The following is an 18,004-nucleotide window of genomic DNA, read 5'->3' as shown; positions in this document are numbered from 1 at the left end:
CATCGTGGATTTCTTGGCCGATGACCGGATTCCGGATGATGAGAAAGAGGCTAACAAAGTCCGCAGGGTGGCAGCTTGGTATTGGTTGTCCGGAGACCGGAAACTCTATCGTAGGTCATTCGGATGGCCATATCTATCTTGCTTGCACTCGAAGAAAGTAGGCCAGCTCCTGGCCGAGTTGTACGAAGGGATATGCGGCAGCCATGTAGAGGGACGATCACTGGTACATCGGGCAATGACTCAAGGATTCTAATGACCCCGGATGCAAAAGGACGTCGCGGAATACGTTCGAAAATGTGAACAGTGTCAGAAGCACGCCCCTCAGATACACCAACCAGCCGGGCATTTGAACCTGATTAGCAGTCCTTGGCCCTTTGCGTAATGGGGGCTGGACATACTCGGGCCATTTCCCTGAGCAACAGGCAATCGAAGATTCGTGTTGGTGGCCGTTGATTACTTCACCAAATGGGCGGAGGCAGAAGCTTTGGCCAATATCCGGGATGTAGATGTGAAGAAGTTCGTATGGAAGAACATAATCACCAGGTTCGGAGTCCCGGACTCCCTTATATCGGACAACGGGCTGTAATTTGACAGTCGAAGTTTCCACGAATTTTACAGCAATCTCGGGATCAGGAACAGGTACTCTACCCCGGTGTATCCTCAAGGCAATGACCAGGCTGAGGTCGTGAACAAGGTGATCATGAACGGCTTGAAGCGAAGGCTGGAAGGAGCGAAGGGCAACTGGGCTGAAGAACTACCAAGTGTTTTGTGGGCATATCGGACAACTCCTCGAAGATCCTCGGGCGAAACCCCATTCTCTCTCACTTACAGAGCTGAAGTCGTGATACTAGCCAAGATCAACCTATGCAGCGCACGGGTCTCAGAATTCGATACAAAACAAAACGAGGGTCAGCTAACGGGGTGCCTAGATTGACTTGAAGAACACTGAGAAGCAGCAACCATAAGACTAGCAGAGTATCAACAAAAGCTTGCCCAGCGCTACGATCAAGGAGTAAGGGTGAGATAATTCAGTGCCGGAGACCTGGTACTAAGAAAGGCAGTAGGAAGCATGCGAGATACAAATGCTGGGAAGCTTACCCAAACTTGGGAAGGACCGTACAGGGTTACAGCTATTGTAGGCGTGGGGGCGTATTATCTTGAAGACTTGAATGAAGTATCATTGCCCCGACCTTGGAATGCTTATAATCTAAAGAAGTTTTATCATTTACCGGTCATGCCTAGAAAAAAATATATATATATATATATATGTATTGTATTGACTCATGGTAAAAATGCAACTAACTCGTTCTTGCCGAGCAGATTATCTTTGTTAACTATTTCTGGTTGATGGATAAGTAGGAAGCTAAGGAGATTCAAACAGCCCTAAAATATTTCTAAGGACAGAAGCCTGTTTCTCGGTTCGATTCCTATCACCGAGCAGGTGGAAACCTTGCTAAAATATTTCCAAGGACAGAACCCTGCTTCTCGGATCGATTCCTATCACCTAGTAGGTGGAAACCTTGCAAAATTATTTTTAAGGACAGAAGCCTGATTCTCGGTTCGATTCCTATCACCGAGCAGGTAGAAACCTTGCTAAAATATTTCCAAGGACAGAACCCTGCTTCTCGGATCGATTCCTATCACCTAGCAGGTGGAAACCTTGCAAAATTATTTCTAAGGACAGAAGCCTGATTCTCGGTTCGATTCCTATCATCGAGCAGGTGGAAACCTTGCTAAAATATTTCCAATGACAGAACCCTGCTTCTCGGTTCGATTCCCATCACTGAGCAGGTGGAAACCTTGCAAAAATATTTCTAACGACAGAAGCCTGATTCTCGATTCGATTCCTATCACTGAGCAGGTGGAAACCTTGCTAAAATATTTCCAATGACAGAACCCTATTTCTCGATTTGATTCTTATCACCGAACAAGTGGAAACCTTGCAAAAATATTTCTAAGGAAAGAAGCCTGATTCTCGGTTCGATTCCTATCACCAAGCAGATGGAAACCTTGTTAAAATATTTCCAAGGACAGAACCCTGCTTCTCGGTTCCATTCCTATCACCGAGCAGGTGGAAATCTTGCAAAAATATTTCTAAGGAAAAAAGCCTGATTATCGGTTCGATTCCTATCACCGAGTAGGTGGAAACCTTGCTAAAATATTTCCAAGGATAGAACCCTGCTTCTTGGTTCGATTCCTATCACCGAGCAGGTGGAAACCTTGCAAAAATATTTCTAAGGACAGAAGCTTGATTCTCGGTTCGATTCCTATCACCGAGCAGGTGGAAACCTTGCTAAAATATTTCCAAGGACAGAACCCTACTTCTCGGTTCGATTCCTATCACCGAGCAGGTGGAAACTTTGCTAAAATATTTCTAAGGACAGAAGCCTGATTCTCGGTTCGATTCCTATCACCAAGCAGGTGGAAACCTTGCTAAAATATTTCCGAGAACAGAACCCTGCTTCTTGGTTTAAGTCCTATCACCGAGCAGGTGGAAACCTTACTCGGAACTCCGGAAAGCATAACCTGACTTCTCGGTTCAAACCCAACCAATCAGCAAGGGAAAGCCGTGCAAACATTTGCGACAACTTTAAAACAAACACAAGAGATAGAAAATATACATGCATCATCACAATTGATTGGCAAATAACACAAATTTGAAATCAAACATGATAAATAAATTTTGTCATCACCAAAACCCGGTGATATCAAGATTCCAAGAGCAAGCAAACTGTTTAAAACGGGAAATAATTGTCTAGTCGCCACAGCTCGGCGACTTGGGCAAACCAACTCGAAATCAAATAATAAAAGCAAGTAAAAGAAATGTAAAGCAGGTTCGAAAATTAGGAAGAAAGCTCCACGGGCTGTGTCTCGAAGGCGATCTCGGCGGTGTGGCGCTCGAGCATAGGGGGCTGAGAATGGGCATCTTCACCTTGAGGGCCTTCAGTGGGAGGGTTGCTGGTTACTTCTGCCTCGATCATCTCTACGTGGGCATCAATTTGCTCCACCAGCTCCCTCAGGCTATCTGTCTCCTCCTCTTCGTTTGGACCGGTTGGGTTTTGGGCAGCAGGGATAGAGACTGGAACAGGGATCTGATCAAGGTCCCTAAGAAAGGAGTCCTCGGGCACCCCTAGGGCCTGTAAAGCAGCCATCCAGCCCTCCCGGAAAGATAGCTGCTGAGCTTGCATAACCACCGGCTCCACGCTCTTCTCGACGTCGGCAAACCCCTCATCATACCACTTATTCTCACATGCTTCAAGGGCCACCCGTAGATCAGCAACCTCTTCAGATAGAGTGGAGTTCAGGCTTGCTGTTTCGGCCAACTTCATCTCTGTCTCATTCTGTTGCACCACCAGTTTCTCCGATTTCTTCTCTGCCGAAGCCCGGGATTTCTCCGCAACAGTAGCCCTCTTTTCGACAGATTCGGCAATTTTCATTTTCTCCTTTGCCGCTTCCATAGCCTTTTCTTTATCGGCTCTCTCCCGACCAACCTCCTCGGAAAGATCCTTCACCCTTTCATTTAGTATATAGGCTAGCTGGGCGGCCTATTAAAAACAATGTTATTAACACACGGCAATTCAAAGTTACACCGAATACAAATAAATAAATAAATATAAGGACGTGCATGGAAGGAAAATGATAATAATGAGAGTGCGAAGGAAGAGGACTAACCGCGATGGTGTGCCATTGGAGCCTTCTCCCCATGGACTCATCGGTCGCATCTGTAAATGTGCTTACGTTCGCGAGCAGGAGGAGGCCGTGAGCTAAGTTTTGGGCAACCCAGCCCCCTTCACCCTTCTCCCAACCCCGAACGCTTGCGTTAGCCGGAAGGGGCGTGCCGTCCAGCTCATGCGTTGGATGCCACAGAGGCACCGGTCTGGAGGATGAGGCCACATTTGTTTCGACCTAGGCCGGCGGCTCTCGGATGGTGATACCCCGGGAAGGTTGAAGTGGAGATTGGACTTGGCTCTCTCCTGGGCCGGTAGAGGATTGATCGATAAGCCTTTGGCACTTGCGTTGCCTCCAGGGAGCAGAGGGAGGCGGAGGATGAGCGGGAGGAGTTGGGACGCACCCTTAAGGTGGAGGCTACTGCTGTTGAATGGCCTGACTTGCCCCAGGGATGAAATGGCTGACGGTCAAAGTCCTTTTGGTCACCATGTCTTCAGGAGCGGAGTGGGTCCTGGAAGAGTCACTAGACTCCGTGGCTTCTTGCGTGGCTACTTGAACCGGATTCGCAGGTTCAGCTTGTATGGCTTCATGCTGAGCGGCCTTGTGAGCTCGTTCCCGGAGATGCCTGGATGCTACTTCGGCCGATTCGTCCCTTATGGGCGCAAGTTCATCCGAACAGGTATACCGTGGGCCGAGGTCACGGGCTTCCCCTACAATGATGCTGAGGGGGAGGAAGTTCACGTGCCGAACATCTATGTAAGAGAGGAGTGGGCTATCTACAAGGAGGGCTTGGTTGAAAGGTTGCCAAGTGGAGTATACCGGGTCTGCGCTGAGAATGAGGTGGGAAGCACGAAGTTGCCTGTCCTGGTGAACGAAGATTTCAGACCTTAACACAAAATTTAGGTCTCGGACGTGGACTGTTCTAACTTCCTGAGTGAACACTAAACCGTCTGCAGCAAAAAGAAAACGAATCAAAGTTAGAGTAAATAATGTATTTACAATTTTGGGAAACATGAGAAATTAAAAGTTAGGACGAATCAACTTCACGCCGTCACAAAGGGGGAGTGATGTCACCGGCAAACCAATTGCCGCGCACCCGGAAAAATTCCCCGCCGGAGTTCCTATTAGAGTCCAGCAAACAAGAAATCAACCATACCCTGTTATCTCTAGTCTTTAAGTAATAGTTTGATTTCTTCTTTCCACAGAGGTTGTACATGTGGTTTATGTCATGGTGGTCTAACTGCAAGCCGAACGTTTGGTTCAGCTTGGCCACACAACTCACTACCCGGTAAAAGTTGGAGGGAAGTTGGTGCACTCAACCCGTAGTATCTAAGGGTGTTAAGTAGGAGGGGTCTATGGGAAACCTGACCCTGCCTTCTAAGACGGACATCAGTGGGAAAAAGGCAGTATCTGCCACTCTATGGAGAGCTATTTCACTTTCGTGACAATAAGCCAACTCCACATCATCAGGGATGCTAAAGGCTTGCCTAAAAGCGGCTAAGGGAGCTCCGGCGTTCAAAAGGTGAGTAAAACCCATTCTATGACTAGAAATTAAAAAGGGGCTCTGGGGAAGGGGAAGAAAAATTACTTCTGGCTCTAAGGGAGAGGAGGATTCTGGGTTTGTGGACTGGAGCGCAGAGGAATGCTCGGCAGAGAAAAGTTTTGAAGAGACAGAGAGTGAAAAGTAGGAAAATGAATTTAGATGGGTTATACATAAGAGCCAGGGAAAGCATCAGTTGATGTTCAATGAGTAACATTAATTAGCAATGATGAAGTAGAAAGGGAGTGACCTTAGAAATGCCCAGAGCAGTCCACACGCGCGCCTTGGTTTATGAACCGTCAGGTAATAATGACTACAGAGCCGCAAGATCTGAAGCGACGTGTCTTTTGAGAAGCGCATTTATGGACCGCTATAACCCCCAAGCACGTCCGTTAGGCTTCTTGGGCAAAACATTGCCTCTCTGACTCCTTGATTCGTCCCCAGGGCCTGAGGACGAATCAAGGGGGGCTATTGTACGACACCTAAACGCCCAAGTTCATATTGGGACTTGGACCATGAATCAATGATATGGGCCAAGGATCTAATCTTCACATCGACAAAGGCCCCGGCCCAGACCCATGAATTGCCACCAACGTGGACTGAGTATTGTCAGGATACTTAGAAAGCGGATCGCATACGCCCTGCTCATAGGATGCTCGGGAAACCATTCCCGGTAACTATGCACATGCTCGGTCACATCACCTGGACACATCACCGTTTACGTGCCCAGCAGAACCTTAGGAAACTCCGCTGCCGAACACATTAACTAAAGTGGGAACCATTTCCAAGGCCACTCGTACCTAAAAACCCACTTAAGCCCATTGACATTGGACCCTTCTTTGCACTAAAGGAGAAGGCAATAATGATCACCCTATTAACGAAGGCTATAAATAGGAGAAATGAATGGATAGTTGGGGGATGCAATTCTGAGGGAAAGAAGAGAGTAAGAAAGAAAGAGAGAGAGAGAGGAGTTAATGTTGAGAAAAAGAGAGAAAAGTGTTTGCATTGGGTCCCTTAGCCTAGGAAAACCCAAGGTAGGATACTCAGACCCACCAAATAAATAGATTGTGAGCCCAAATAGTGATTTGGCCCATCAAGTCCGTCCTTGGAGCTTACAGAAACTAACATGATGCATTTTTTCATAAATCACTAAACAACAACAACAATTCATATAGTACTTTTTATAAAAACCATCATATATATATATATATACTAGACTCGTCACACGAGCTTTGTGTGTGCAAAAATGCTTTTTTTTTTTTTTTTTTGTGTTATAATGTTTAAAATGCTTTTTTTTTTTGGTATTTTTTGATTTCTTTTTTTTATTTTTTATAAATGTATTTGAATTCAAATAGATAACAAATACAAATAGGTATCAAACGTTTGAATAAAAATGAGAATAACGGTTTTTTTTTCCCCTTTTGTACATGAGATAGAATTACTCTTTTAACCCCTTTTTTTTGTAGGAAAAAAAAAATTAAACTAAAGGTTATGTTATTTTAGAATTTGTATGAAGATATTTTGGTACGTCAAAAATTGAAGACAAAACAGGAGAATCATCTTATTAGTAGTAGTAGTAGTAGAGAGAGAGTGTGTGTGTGTGTGTGATGAGTACAATGTTCCAAAATGTGTTTTTTACCTTCAAATGAAGTATGCAAAAAATTTTATTTTTCTATGGTATATATATAAAATGTAGGCAAAAATCACATTTTCATCCCTACATTTTCATGCGATGCTCACTTTGGTCCCTATCTTTTATTTTCACCACTTTTAATCCCTAACTAGAAAAATGTCTTTCATTTTAGTCCTTTCTGTTAATGCCCTAACGGCAAAGTTCTACGTGGCAGACGGAACTATTAAAATAATAATAAAAAATTTTATTTTAGCATTTAAAAATGCCACGTCAGTATCTAAATTAAAAAAAAAAATTATTTTATTAATTTTAACTAAATAAAAAAAATTAAAAACAGGAAAAAAAAAAAATCACCTTAAGTGAGATCTAAATGTGTCTTAAACAAGAACAACAAGAACATAAACCCAGATCTAAGGACACAAAATTAAGATCCATAAATCACAAACCCAGAAAAGAGAAAGTTGTGGTGATCAAAATCATAAACCAGTTCTCTACTTGCTTACTAAGAAAATCATAATCCAAACTAAAAAGTAGAATTACACATTCAATATATTAGCTTGAGCTCCAAATTTTCCAAATTCAAATTATTTAATCAGAGATTTTGTCCACTTTCCAAGCAACAGATTTTCTAACAGGAAAAACCATAGCTACAACACAAACAGAATTAAAAAATAAAAAATAAACAGCAAATTCCATTACTTCAATCTGAGAGTGCGAAATTACAGAAATACAACCTAAAAACAAGGAACGAAATCTAGATCTAGAGGTAAGATCTACAACAACCACCACAACTAAGTACACAAATCTAATCATAATCTCAAGATTCTTAACCGCCGAACCCATAGAGAGTCCTTCCTTGCCTCTTCAAGGCATAGACAACATCCATGGCCGTCACGGTCTTGCGTGCTCAGTGTAGGTCACGGCATCACGGATCATGTTCTCCAAAAGGATCTTGAAGATGCCACGTGTCTCCTCGTAGATCAGACCACTGATACGCTTCCATCCACCCTTGCGAGCCAAACGACGAATTGCAGGCTTTGTGATCTCCTGGATGTTATTGCGAAGAACCTTACGGTGTCATTTCACTCCTCCCTTGCCCAAACCCTTGCCTCCCTTTCCACGCCCAGACATTTTTTGAGAAATTGAAAGAACAAAAGAGTTTTCTGGGATTTGAGATTTGAAATTGGAATTGGTTTTGATTTTGATGCGAAAGTTGTGGTGTCAAGTGCAGCAAGGAGGTTGAATGTGTAATTCTACATTTTAGTTTGGTTTATGATTTTCTTAGTAAGCAAGCAGAGCACTAGTTTATGATTTTGATCACCACAACTTTCTCTTTTTTGGGTTTGTGATTTTGGATTTTAATTTTGCGTACTTAGATCTGGGTTTGTGTTCTTGTTATTCTTGTTCAAGACACACTTAGATCTCAATTAATGTAATTTTTTGTTTTTATTTCTGTTTTTTATTTTTTATTTAGTTAAAATTAGTAAATTAATTTTTTTTTTTTAAATTTAGATGCTAACATGGCATTTTTTAATGCCAAAATAAAAAATTTTATTATTATTTTAATAGTTTCGTCTACCACGTAGAACTTTGCCGTTAGGGCACTGACGGAAAGGACTAAAATAAAAGGTGTTTTTCTAAATAAGGACTAAAAGCAGTGAAAATAAAAGATAGGGACCAAAGTAAAAAATCGCGTGAAAATGTAGGGACGAAAATGTGGTTTTCGCCTAGAATGTAATATGTGTTGGATTGTGTGGCCAAATAGCCCAAAATATGAATTTTGAATTGTGTGACCAAATTACACACAATATGTATGTGTGTAAATGGTCTTAAGAAATTACCTTACACAATGTTGTACATAAAATTATTTGAATAATGGAATTGCATGTTTGGCCATGATTGACTATGTGGTGTTTGACATGGTTAAACATGCAATTGAGATTTCTCAAGGATAATGAGTTGTGAGGGAGAGCAGTGAGATGGATAAGAGACAGTTGAATTTAGCGTTTAAATAAACATTAGAGGCTTTAACATTCATGTCCTAATTTGTAGGAACTAAAATGAACATTGTCAACTTTTTTTTTTTGACTTTAAATATCCCACTTGAGCTCTTTGAATAAGATAACCACACAAAAATCCTATAGAATGAAAAATTTACTACAACCCAAACACTATTTCACTCTTATATCTCCATTTATTTATACGTTTTTAGATATTCATTGTTTTTACTAATTAAGAGTTATATTTCAATTTTACTTTAATATGTGAGGTGATCCTACTTTGGAAGTGGAATGATGGAAAAAAAAAAAATTAGGGTTGAAGACAAATGCTGAGAATCTTGCCTGAGTTAAATTCAATTCCCTCAAGCAAAATGATTGTGCGCGCAAATGACAATCAAAGTGCATGCAAACTTTCTTCTAACATATTTTACGTATACTAAAATTTTTGTCAAAATGAAATCTTTGACTAATTAATTGTAATTTTCAAAATTATGTTGAAAAATGAGCCAAAATGACATATTTCTATTCTTAACAACAAGTAACTGACGTGATGATTGAGACACAAACCTACTTCCCACACCATATAGACATACAAGTTCTTATGCCTTCCACCCAACCATGGAGATTGACTGGTTTATACGGATACTCGGAGGAACAGTTGAAGCCCGAAACATGGAGATTAATGAGGCACCTGTATAATCGGTCTACTCTTCCATGGCTATGCGTTGGAGACTATAACGAGATATTGGTCTCCAAGGAAAAGAATGGACGGCATCCCAGACCATTACCACCGATGCTTGCATTTCGAAACACCCTATTGGCTTGCAGACTGATTGATCTTGGCCACCATGGTTACGAGTATACATGGCGGAATGGGCGTGAGGGAGAAGATTTTGTCGAGGAAAGACTGGATAGGGTGCGTGCTTCCTTGGGCTAGTCAGAACTATACCCAGCGGCAAAAGTGCACCACTTGACAGTGTCTTACTCCGACCATGACCCGATTCTAATCACCACATCTCCACAGAACGTCCAACACAACTGGAGGTGACAAAAGATCCACTAGTTCGAAGAGAAAAGGGCGGCCCATCCGGAGTGTGAAAAAATAATCTGAGATTCATGGACACAAACTCAGCCTTTGGGTTGCCCAATGTATTGCCTTTTCGAGAAAATTAAAGCTTGCAGAGCACACTTGGTTGCATGGAGTAAATCTACCTTCGGAAACACAAGAACCCGCCTAACAGAAAAGCAACAGGTACTTGAGGAATTAGTGGCACAAGGGTATGAATCAAACCAGGAGCACATAAATATATTGAGGAGGGAGATCAATGAACTGATACACCATGAGAAAGTGTATTGGAGGCAGCGGTCTAGGTCCATATGGCTTCCAGCTGGTGATAAAAATACAAGATTTTTTCACCAAAGGGCTAGCCAAAGGAAGAAGAACACCATAAAAGGTTTGCATGATAAAGATGGGATGTGGCAGACAGATATGGGACAAATTACCTCTATTACTGAGGAGTACTATGATGATTTGTTTAAAGCCCAAACTCAAAGGCACATGGAAGGGGTGCTGGAAGCAGTTGAAAACGTAGTCACGGATGACATGGCCCAATCCTTAACACAGCCATATTCAGAAGATGATGTAAGGAGAGCACTTTTCAGTATGCACCCATCTAAATCACCCAAACCGAATGGTATGACCCCTTTCTTTTTTCAAAAATTCTGGCATATTGTTGGTCATGATGTTACATTAGCTATGTTATCTGTTTTACACTCTGAAAAATATTTGATAAAAATGAATTACACACACATTGTACTCATACCAAAAAAAAAAAAAAAATGACCCACAAAATATCATGGAGTACTGCCCCATAAGTTTGGGTAATGTTGTATCTCGAATTATATCCAAAGTGCTTGCAAATTGGGTAAAATCTTTTTTACCCAAAATTATATCTGATGCCCAAAGTCTTTTATTCCTGATAGACTAATCACAGATAATACCACGATGGCGTTTGAAATGCTACATCGAATGCGCTATAGGAGAAAAGGAAGAACCGGGCACATGGCAATCAAACTCAATATAAGTAAGGCTTACGATAGAGTGGAGTGGAGTTTCCTTCAAAGGATCATGCTTAAGATGGGACTACCATAATAATGGGTGAATTTGGCTATGGAAACAGTTTGTACAGCATCCTATTCGGTACTTATCAATGGGGAGCCAAAAGGCCTTATAACTCCTACCCGTGGAATAAAGCAAGGTGACCCTTTGTCTCCTTACCTCTTCTTATTTTGTGTTGAGGGTTTATCTTCTTTGATCAGAAAGGCTGTGACTACAAATAGATTGAAGGGGATCCAAAGTTGTCAGGGCGGTGTTCGTATCTCTTACCTCCTCTTTGCAGATGATAGCCTGTTATTTTGTGAGGCTAAGATTACTGAATGCCAACAATTTCTTGACATCCTTACACAATATGAGGAAGCCTCAGGTCAAGCAATCAACAAAAAAAAAAAAAAAAAAAAAAAAAAAAAAAAAAAAAAAAAAAAAAAAACCACAATCTTCTTCAGCAAGAACACTACTCCTAGAATCAAGGAGGAAATCTGGACTTTGTTGGGTGCTCAAGTCATGACAAACTATGAAAAATACCTTGGTCTTCCTATGATGGGGGGAAAATCCAAGGTGAACACGTTTAAGGGCCTACAGGAAAGGATAACAAAAAGGGTGATGGGGTGGAAGGAAAAAACTATATCAAAGGCGGGAAGGGAGGTTTTGATCAAGATAGTAGCACAAACAATACCCACTTATTCTATAAGTATTTTCAAATTCCCTGAGAAGGTGTGTGATGACATAAATTCGGTGTTGGCTAAGTATTGGTAAGGACAAACTCATAATGAGAAGAAGATCCATTGGATAAACTAGAATAGGCTATGCACCCCAAAAAACAAGGGTGGAATGGGCTTTCGGAATATCCACACTTTCAATCTAGCCATGCTAGCCAAGCAAGCGTAGCGTTTGATCACAGGTACACAATCCCTTTTTTATAAGGTATATAAAGCCAAATATTTCCCTAAGTGCTCATTTCTAGAGGCAGAGATTAGCCAAAATCCTTCTTTTGTGTGGCGTAGTTTGATGGTTACAAGGGATATTATCCTTGAGGGCTCAAGGTGGCAGATTGGTGATGGGTAGAGCATCAACATCCGTAATCACAAGTGGCTACCCCGCCACCACTTTTCAAACCGGGTGCTGACACGTCCTTAAAGGTGGGAGACCTTATTGACCAGCAAACCAATCAGTGGAACAGGCCCTTGATACAAAACACTTCCATGCAGTCCACACAGGAAGATATCCTCAACATCAAACTTGGCGATCCCCAAACACTGGACAGATTAGTTTGGAAAGAAAACAAAGCCCAATACTTCACAATCCGATCTGCCTACCTTGTTGCCCTTCGTTTGAATCACGGTGGTGGGGGCGAGCATTCCAAAGCGCAGGATGATAAGAGGCTTTGGCATAAAATGTGGAAAATGGATGTTCCACCGAAGGTGTGAACCTTCTTTTGGAGAGCATGCTCTGAGATTCTCCCCACACGAGCTAACCTTGCAAGAAGGAGAATACCTATTGATCCTCATTATGACATCTGCAGACACGAAGAAGAAATGGATTGTCATGTCTTATGGGAGTGCCCATTGGCCACCAATGGGTGGGCTCTGGTCAAAGGAAAATTGCTGAAATGTACAACTGTAGCACCGGATTTTTACTCTCTCGCCAGACAGATGAAAGGGAAGCTCACGGTGAAGGAATTAGAAGTTTGGGCGCTGGTCAGTTGGTCCATTTGGAACACTAGAAACCGGTTTTTACTTCGAGCGAAAGTAGTCCCAATTAGCTGACATACTCCACAGTGCCATGACTCTGTTACAAGACTACCAGCGCATGTCGAAGCATCTCGCAAGAACACAGACACCCAGCCTGATTGGAACTCCCTAAGTTACGTTGTGTTGTCTTTACATGATGCTAGTGGACATGAACAGTTGTATATTTCTCTGGGTTTTACCAATTTTTTAATAAAATATTATCTTCACTGTCAAAAAAAAAAAAACTTTTCTAACACAGTTTTCAAAGTTATGTCTCATTTCAAGTGACCTTTTAAAGGTGCAATGCATTGGTATCTCTCTACAAGTACCTCAAGTGAGCACCCCCAAAGACAAAAAATCAAGTTATTAGGTCCATAACCATATACCTCAGAACATAGAAATACAATTTCTCAAAAAAAAAAAAAGAACATAGAAATACAAGAATAATGTGTATTGAATAAAGCCTATTATAACATAATGATAGGAGTCCCTTAAACCGTCATCCTTGAGAGTTTAAGGGTTGTGGCTCAAGTCATGACGCTTCAATTTAAATGTTATACCCACATGAATAGCCCCAAACAGTTTTGGTGATCCCACGCCATAGAATTCAAGTTTAAATGGGATCAGGGCATTGATATCGCGCTATATGAGCCTTTTTTGCATTAAAAAAAAAAAAAAAAAAAAAAAAAAAAAAAAAAAAGTTTGTACCATCACACTTATCTCCAATTTGAATAGAACCCATATACCAAATTGAACGTCCTAAAGCCCAATTCTATTAGCTTGGGCTCAAGGTCCTACTCCCGTTTGGGAGTCCAGACAACCACAAGATCTAGAGAAATCACAGTGAACGTAACATTATCAAAGTGTCTTAAGGCACCACTGCAAAAACTTTTGCATTTATCAGAATGCACTAATTGATATTCGTTGACCTAATCAGAGGGAAATACTTAAGTATTAACATAAGGATATGATCATTAAAAAAAATTGTAAAAGAAAAAACATTGAGTTGTTTATGGTTACGTTATACAAAAAAAGAGTGATTTATAATTAATATTCAGTTAAGTATGTCAACGGATGTTAAATATTTTAATTTATTGCGAATATTATACATAATTTGGTCTACTTTTTCAAAAAATTTCTAACCCATGGGGTTAACTTAGTGGTTTCTAAGGCTTTATAATATTCATGACATCCATTTGTCCAAAAAAGATGGTCTAAGAATTTTTAATGTTTATTTTTAAATTTTTATAAATTTTAAGTGGACCTAGCATTCAAGTAGTGGCCTATTGATGCAACATTGGGTGGCTTTGATACCAACTGATGCAATCAGTGTACACATGTAGAAGATAAATCTATATCATAGATATACTACAACTCCTCCACAAAACCTAAGTATTACAAGAATTCTAGGCTAGCAAAAGAAAATTTTGCTAATAACAATCAACTAATCACCCCATCATTCGAAAGTGTATTTATAGGAAGAGATTTCTCCTACTCCTTTTAGAAAAAATAAATAAAACAAAATCTTACTTCTACTAGATAAAGGAAACTAACTTCCTAATTCAAGTAGGAAAGGGATAATAAAATATTAATTCAACTAGCAAAGGGGAAACAACATAAAATATTAAAAATTATTTTCCCATCAATCAACCACGCTACATCACCTATGAGAAATGCTAGATCCAACATTTTTGCAATAAATCTTAGGTGACAGATTGTTATGTGCTGTTACTAATGGGAAATAAAGTAATTTTAATGGTATATTCAAACTAAAAACTTGTAACAACGTGCCAACTAGGATTTGTTGTGAAATTATTGTGAAAATATTATGAACATAACACTAATTCATTAATTAACCCAAAATTTATGCGGATTGAGCTCCAATTAGGGCTTAACATTTATACTCAATAGTAAGCAATTATGATGAATGACTAGTTGGGGTTATGTTACTCAATTTCTCACTATTAATGTGCTATGACATAGTTTCAAATCCTGTTTATTTTGTCAATATAGTTATTCATATTTTATTTTCTAAATCTAACCATGTATAAATACAAACTGTCACATCATTTAGAAATTTTAAATTATATGATAATCTATACATTTTTTAGATTTGAAAAATGAAATGTGAACCAAGAAATATACCAACCTTGTACGTTGTAATGGGGACTATCCTTTTCCACAAGGAGTGTACGTTTTTCCTCTAGAAGCACAATAAACTACTCTTAAAAAGAAGTAAGGCCACAAAAAGTCATACGAAAACACATAGTTAGCAGCATTTCCAATCGATGAAATATTCGTTCTTCCTGAAATGAAAGACCTTCTAGAGGTGAACGGTCCCACGCGGATCCGTGTTTAGTGGATGAATAAATATATCCTTTAACTTTGCCACGTTTTCCAGGAAGCTCTAGTTGCAATTTGCATTATTCACTCCATCACACAAATTGTCCCATCACTATATATAATCACATACTCTGCTGTCATTTCCACAAACAACTCCAAGCATCCTAAACTCCTTTTTCAGAGAAGAAATTAGCATAAACAAACAGAAGAAAACTTTTCTATTCACTTTTCCCAGAGAAGAAAATGGCTGAGAAAATGAACCAGCAGGTGCACCCCTTCGCACAAGTAAATAAGCAACCCAGAAGTGATGAAGAGTCTGGTACTCTGACATCTGATCAGGAGCTCAGGCGAAAGAAAAGGATCAAGTTGGCCATATATATTGCTGCTTTTGCTGTGTTTCAGACCATTGTTATCTTGGTCTTTGCACTCACTGTGATGCGTGTAAAGACCCCTGAGGTCAGGTTGGGCACTGATGTCACGTTCCAGAACTTCAAAACTGGAACCCAAGCATCACCTTCCTTTGACTTGAGCTTCACAACCCAAGTTGGAGTTAAGAACTCAAACTTTGGTCCCTACAAATTTGATAGCACCATTGCCACGTTCATGTACGAGGGTGTAACAGTAGGGCAAGTGACTATTCCTAAAGGTAAGGCTGGGCTGCGTTCTACCAAAAAAGTTACTGTCACAGTTAATGTGAATTCAAATGCTCTGCAAAGCACTACTAGTCTTGGAAGTGAATTAGGTGCTGGTGTATTAACTCTGAACAGCCAGGCAAAGCTTAGTGGGAAAGTGGAATTGATGTTTGTGATGAAGAAGAAGAAGTCCGCCGAAATGAATTGCACGATGGCCATTGAAGTGTCAACAAAGGCGGTCCAATCTATGAATTGCGAATAAATATAAAAGATATTTAGCTTTCTTTTGTTTTTATTCTATTCTTTTGCTGGATTTTATAATTATGTGAGAATACTTCTATTGACAACATTTTACTGTGTGTGAATATTTTTTTCAATGTAATGATTTTTTTATTTATTTTTAAATATAGAATGTTTTCTGTTAGAATTCATGCATGTAACAAGCTTCATCAATGGAGTGATCAGATCAAAGATGAAGAAGAGAGAGAGTTATCTAAATATGCAGTGAATTCTCATTTGAAAGCTCAAAATGTGTAAAAAACAGAAGAATTTCTTTAGAACCCCAATTCAAATTATGACTTGGTCGATTTTACACTAACTTAATACTAAGTGCGGAATAGCGTAAACACAAGCAAATAAATACGAGAGCTACTCTAATCCATATTTCAAGCAACACAGCAGTAAAATAAAATGAACAAGAGTAGGGAAGAGAAATGCAAACACAGATAACACCAAGACGTGTTATCGAAGAGGAAACCGAAGAACTCGGTGAAAAAATTCTCCGCCGCCCTCCAAGCGAAAATCGATCCACTAGACAATCAGTTGGGATACATGGGTTAGCAGGAGACCCTCCAAGCCTAATCTACCCACTGTACCTAAGCCCTCCAAGCTCCTACTCCAACAAGGTTTCTCGGAATCGTGTCTTGTCTAGCTCTCTAGATCCCGCAACAAGCTCCATGTTGCATCTGCCATCCTTGGTTTCTTCCAATACTTCCCAACAGTACCAAAACCTCACTGGACACTCTCAAAGGGTGTGGTAAGTGTTTGGGCTATTGACCTCTCAATGGTATGGAAATGGAGATGTAGGAGATGAGGAAATTCCACAAACAAATGTGTAGAGAATTGTTGGTATAAAAATTTCTAACTCTCAAGTGTTTTAGCTAGGGTTTTCTCTCAAAAGCACTCCTTTACAATCGTGGGTAATATGGGTATATATAGTAAGGGCACAAAAAGTGTGTATCAGACAATACAGACTGGCAGAACAGAATGTCTCGCAGGTGTCTCACGGGAAGGCCTTACCTGTGAGATACTCGCAAGACACAGCTATCTCCATCTGTACAGACTCTTCGCATTCCAGTCATGTGCAAGGCACATGCTTTACTTCGCGGGAAGCTTAGTTGCGAGACACCTGCGAGAAGTCTTCTGGCTTCACTTGCTTGAGTCTTCACACTCTCTCTCTCTCTAACTCACAACCCTTACAATCACATCCTACAATAAATACAGGACACACAAGATATATGCATCTCCCCTATGGATTTCTCCCCCTACGAATGTGCACAAGGTAGAATTTCTCCCCCTAAGAATGTGCACAAGAGTCATATAGAAATGAAGAAAGTATACACTCTCCCTTTTTGTCACGAATAGACAAATGAATCAAGAGGAAGGTGGGAAAGAAAAGAAAATATGACAAGGATAAAAAATGATGCATGAGGGGTGCAAGATGAATGAGAAAATGAAGCTCAAACATAAGGCAAAAACATTAAAAAAATGCTACAAAGCATAAAGTAAACATGACATGCTAAGGATGATGGAACAAGATAAAAACCTAAGCACAACAAGGACATAAGAACATGTAATATGTGCTAAAAGGTCTAAAAAGACTTAACTAGTATTAGTGAATGCAAAACATGTCAAGTGTTAGAGTGTGTGCAGCAAAGGTGCAATTAGTGTGCATGTGAGATGCATGATCAATGCATGAATAAGCACTCATGGGGAAAAGTGTATAAAACACACCACCAATGATCAAAACATGGTAAACATGAATAATTATGGTGATCCCCAAAGTTTGGTACTCATCGAAGTCCAAAACAGCGAGAAAATGTCATTTAGGCATTTTATCAAACACTTAGAGTGCACACACTACACATGTATGATAAACAATGCAAGAACATATGAAAATCTTGCCTTAATACATGTTATTTTTGCCACAAGGGGCCAACATCCAAAGCAAATTGTCATTTAAAACAAAGTCCAATCAAAAAGATTGACAAAAAATAAGTTTTCCAACTTTCATTTGAGAAAATCCCAACTATGAACATAAAACCCCCAAAAACATAATCTA

General features: G+C 40.1%; 1 protein-coding gene and 1 pseudogene across 1 annotated transcript; one reads left to right on the top strand and one right to left on the bottom strand.

Annotated features, from left to right (window-relative positions):
* Positions 1-7,564: 7,564 nt before the first annotated feature.
* LOC115977848 lies at positions 7,565-8,032 on the bottom strand (annotated as a pseudogene).
* Positions 8,033-15,184: 7,152 nt separating this feature from the next.
* LOC115978371 (late embryogenesis abundant protein At1g64065-like) lies at positions 15,185-16,018 on the top strand. The gene has a single exon (XM_031100391.1). The coding sequence runs from the start codon at positions 15,275-15,277 to the stop codon at positions 15,923-15,925; it is 651 nt and encodes a 216-aa protein (XP_030956251.1). The 5' UTR covers positions 15,185-15,274; the 3' UTR covers positions 15,926-16,018.
* Positions 16,019-18,004: the final 1,986 nt, after the last annotated feature.

This window comes from Quercus lobata, chromosome 2 (assembly GCF_001633185.2).
Source record: "Quercus lobata isolate SW786 chromosome 2, ValleyOak3.0 Primary Assembly, whole genome shotgun sequence".
Classification (NCBI taxonomy): domain Eukaryota; kingdom Viridiplantae; phylum Streptophyta; class Magnoliopsida; order Fagales; family Fagaceae; genus Quercus; species Quercus lobata.
This window is presented reverse-complemented; position numbering and strand designations above follow the sequence as displayed.

Bases quoted from the DNA above. Each gene is read 5' to 3' on its own strand.
- LOC115978371 (XM_031100391.1), top strand. From the start codon at position 15,275: ATGGCTGAGAAAATGAACCAGCAGGTGCACCCCTTCGCACAAGTAAAT.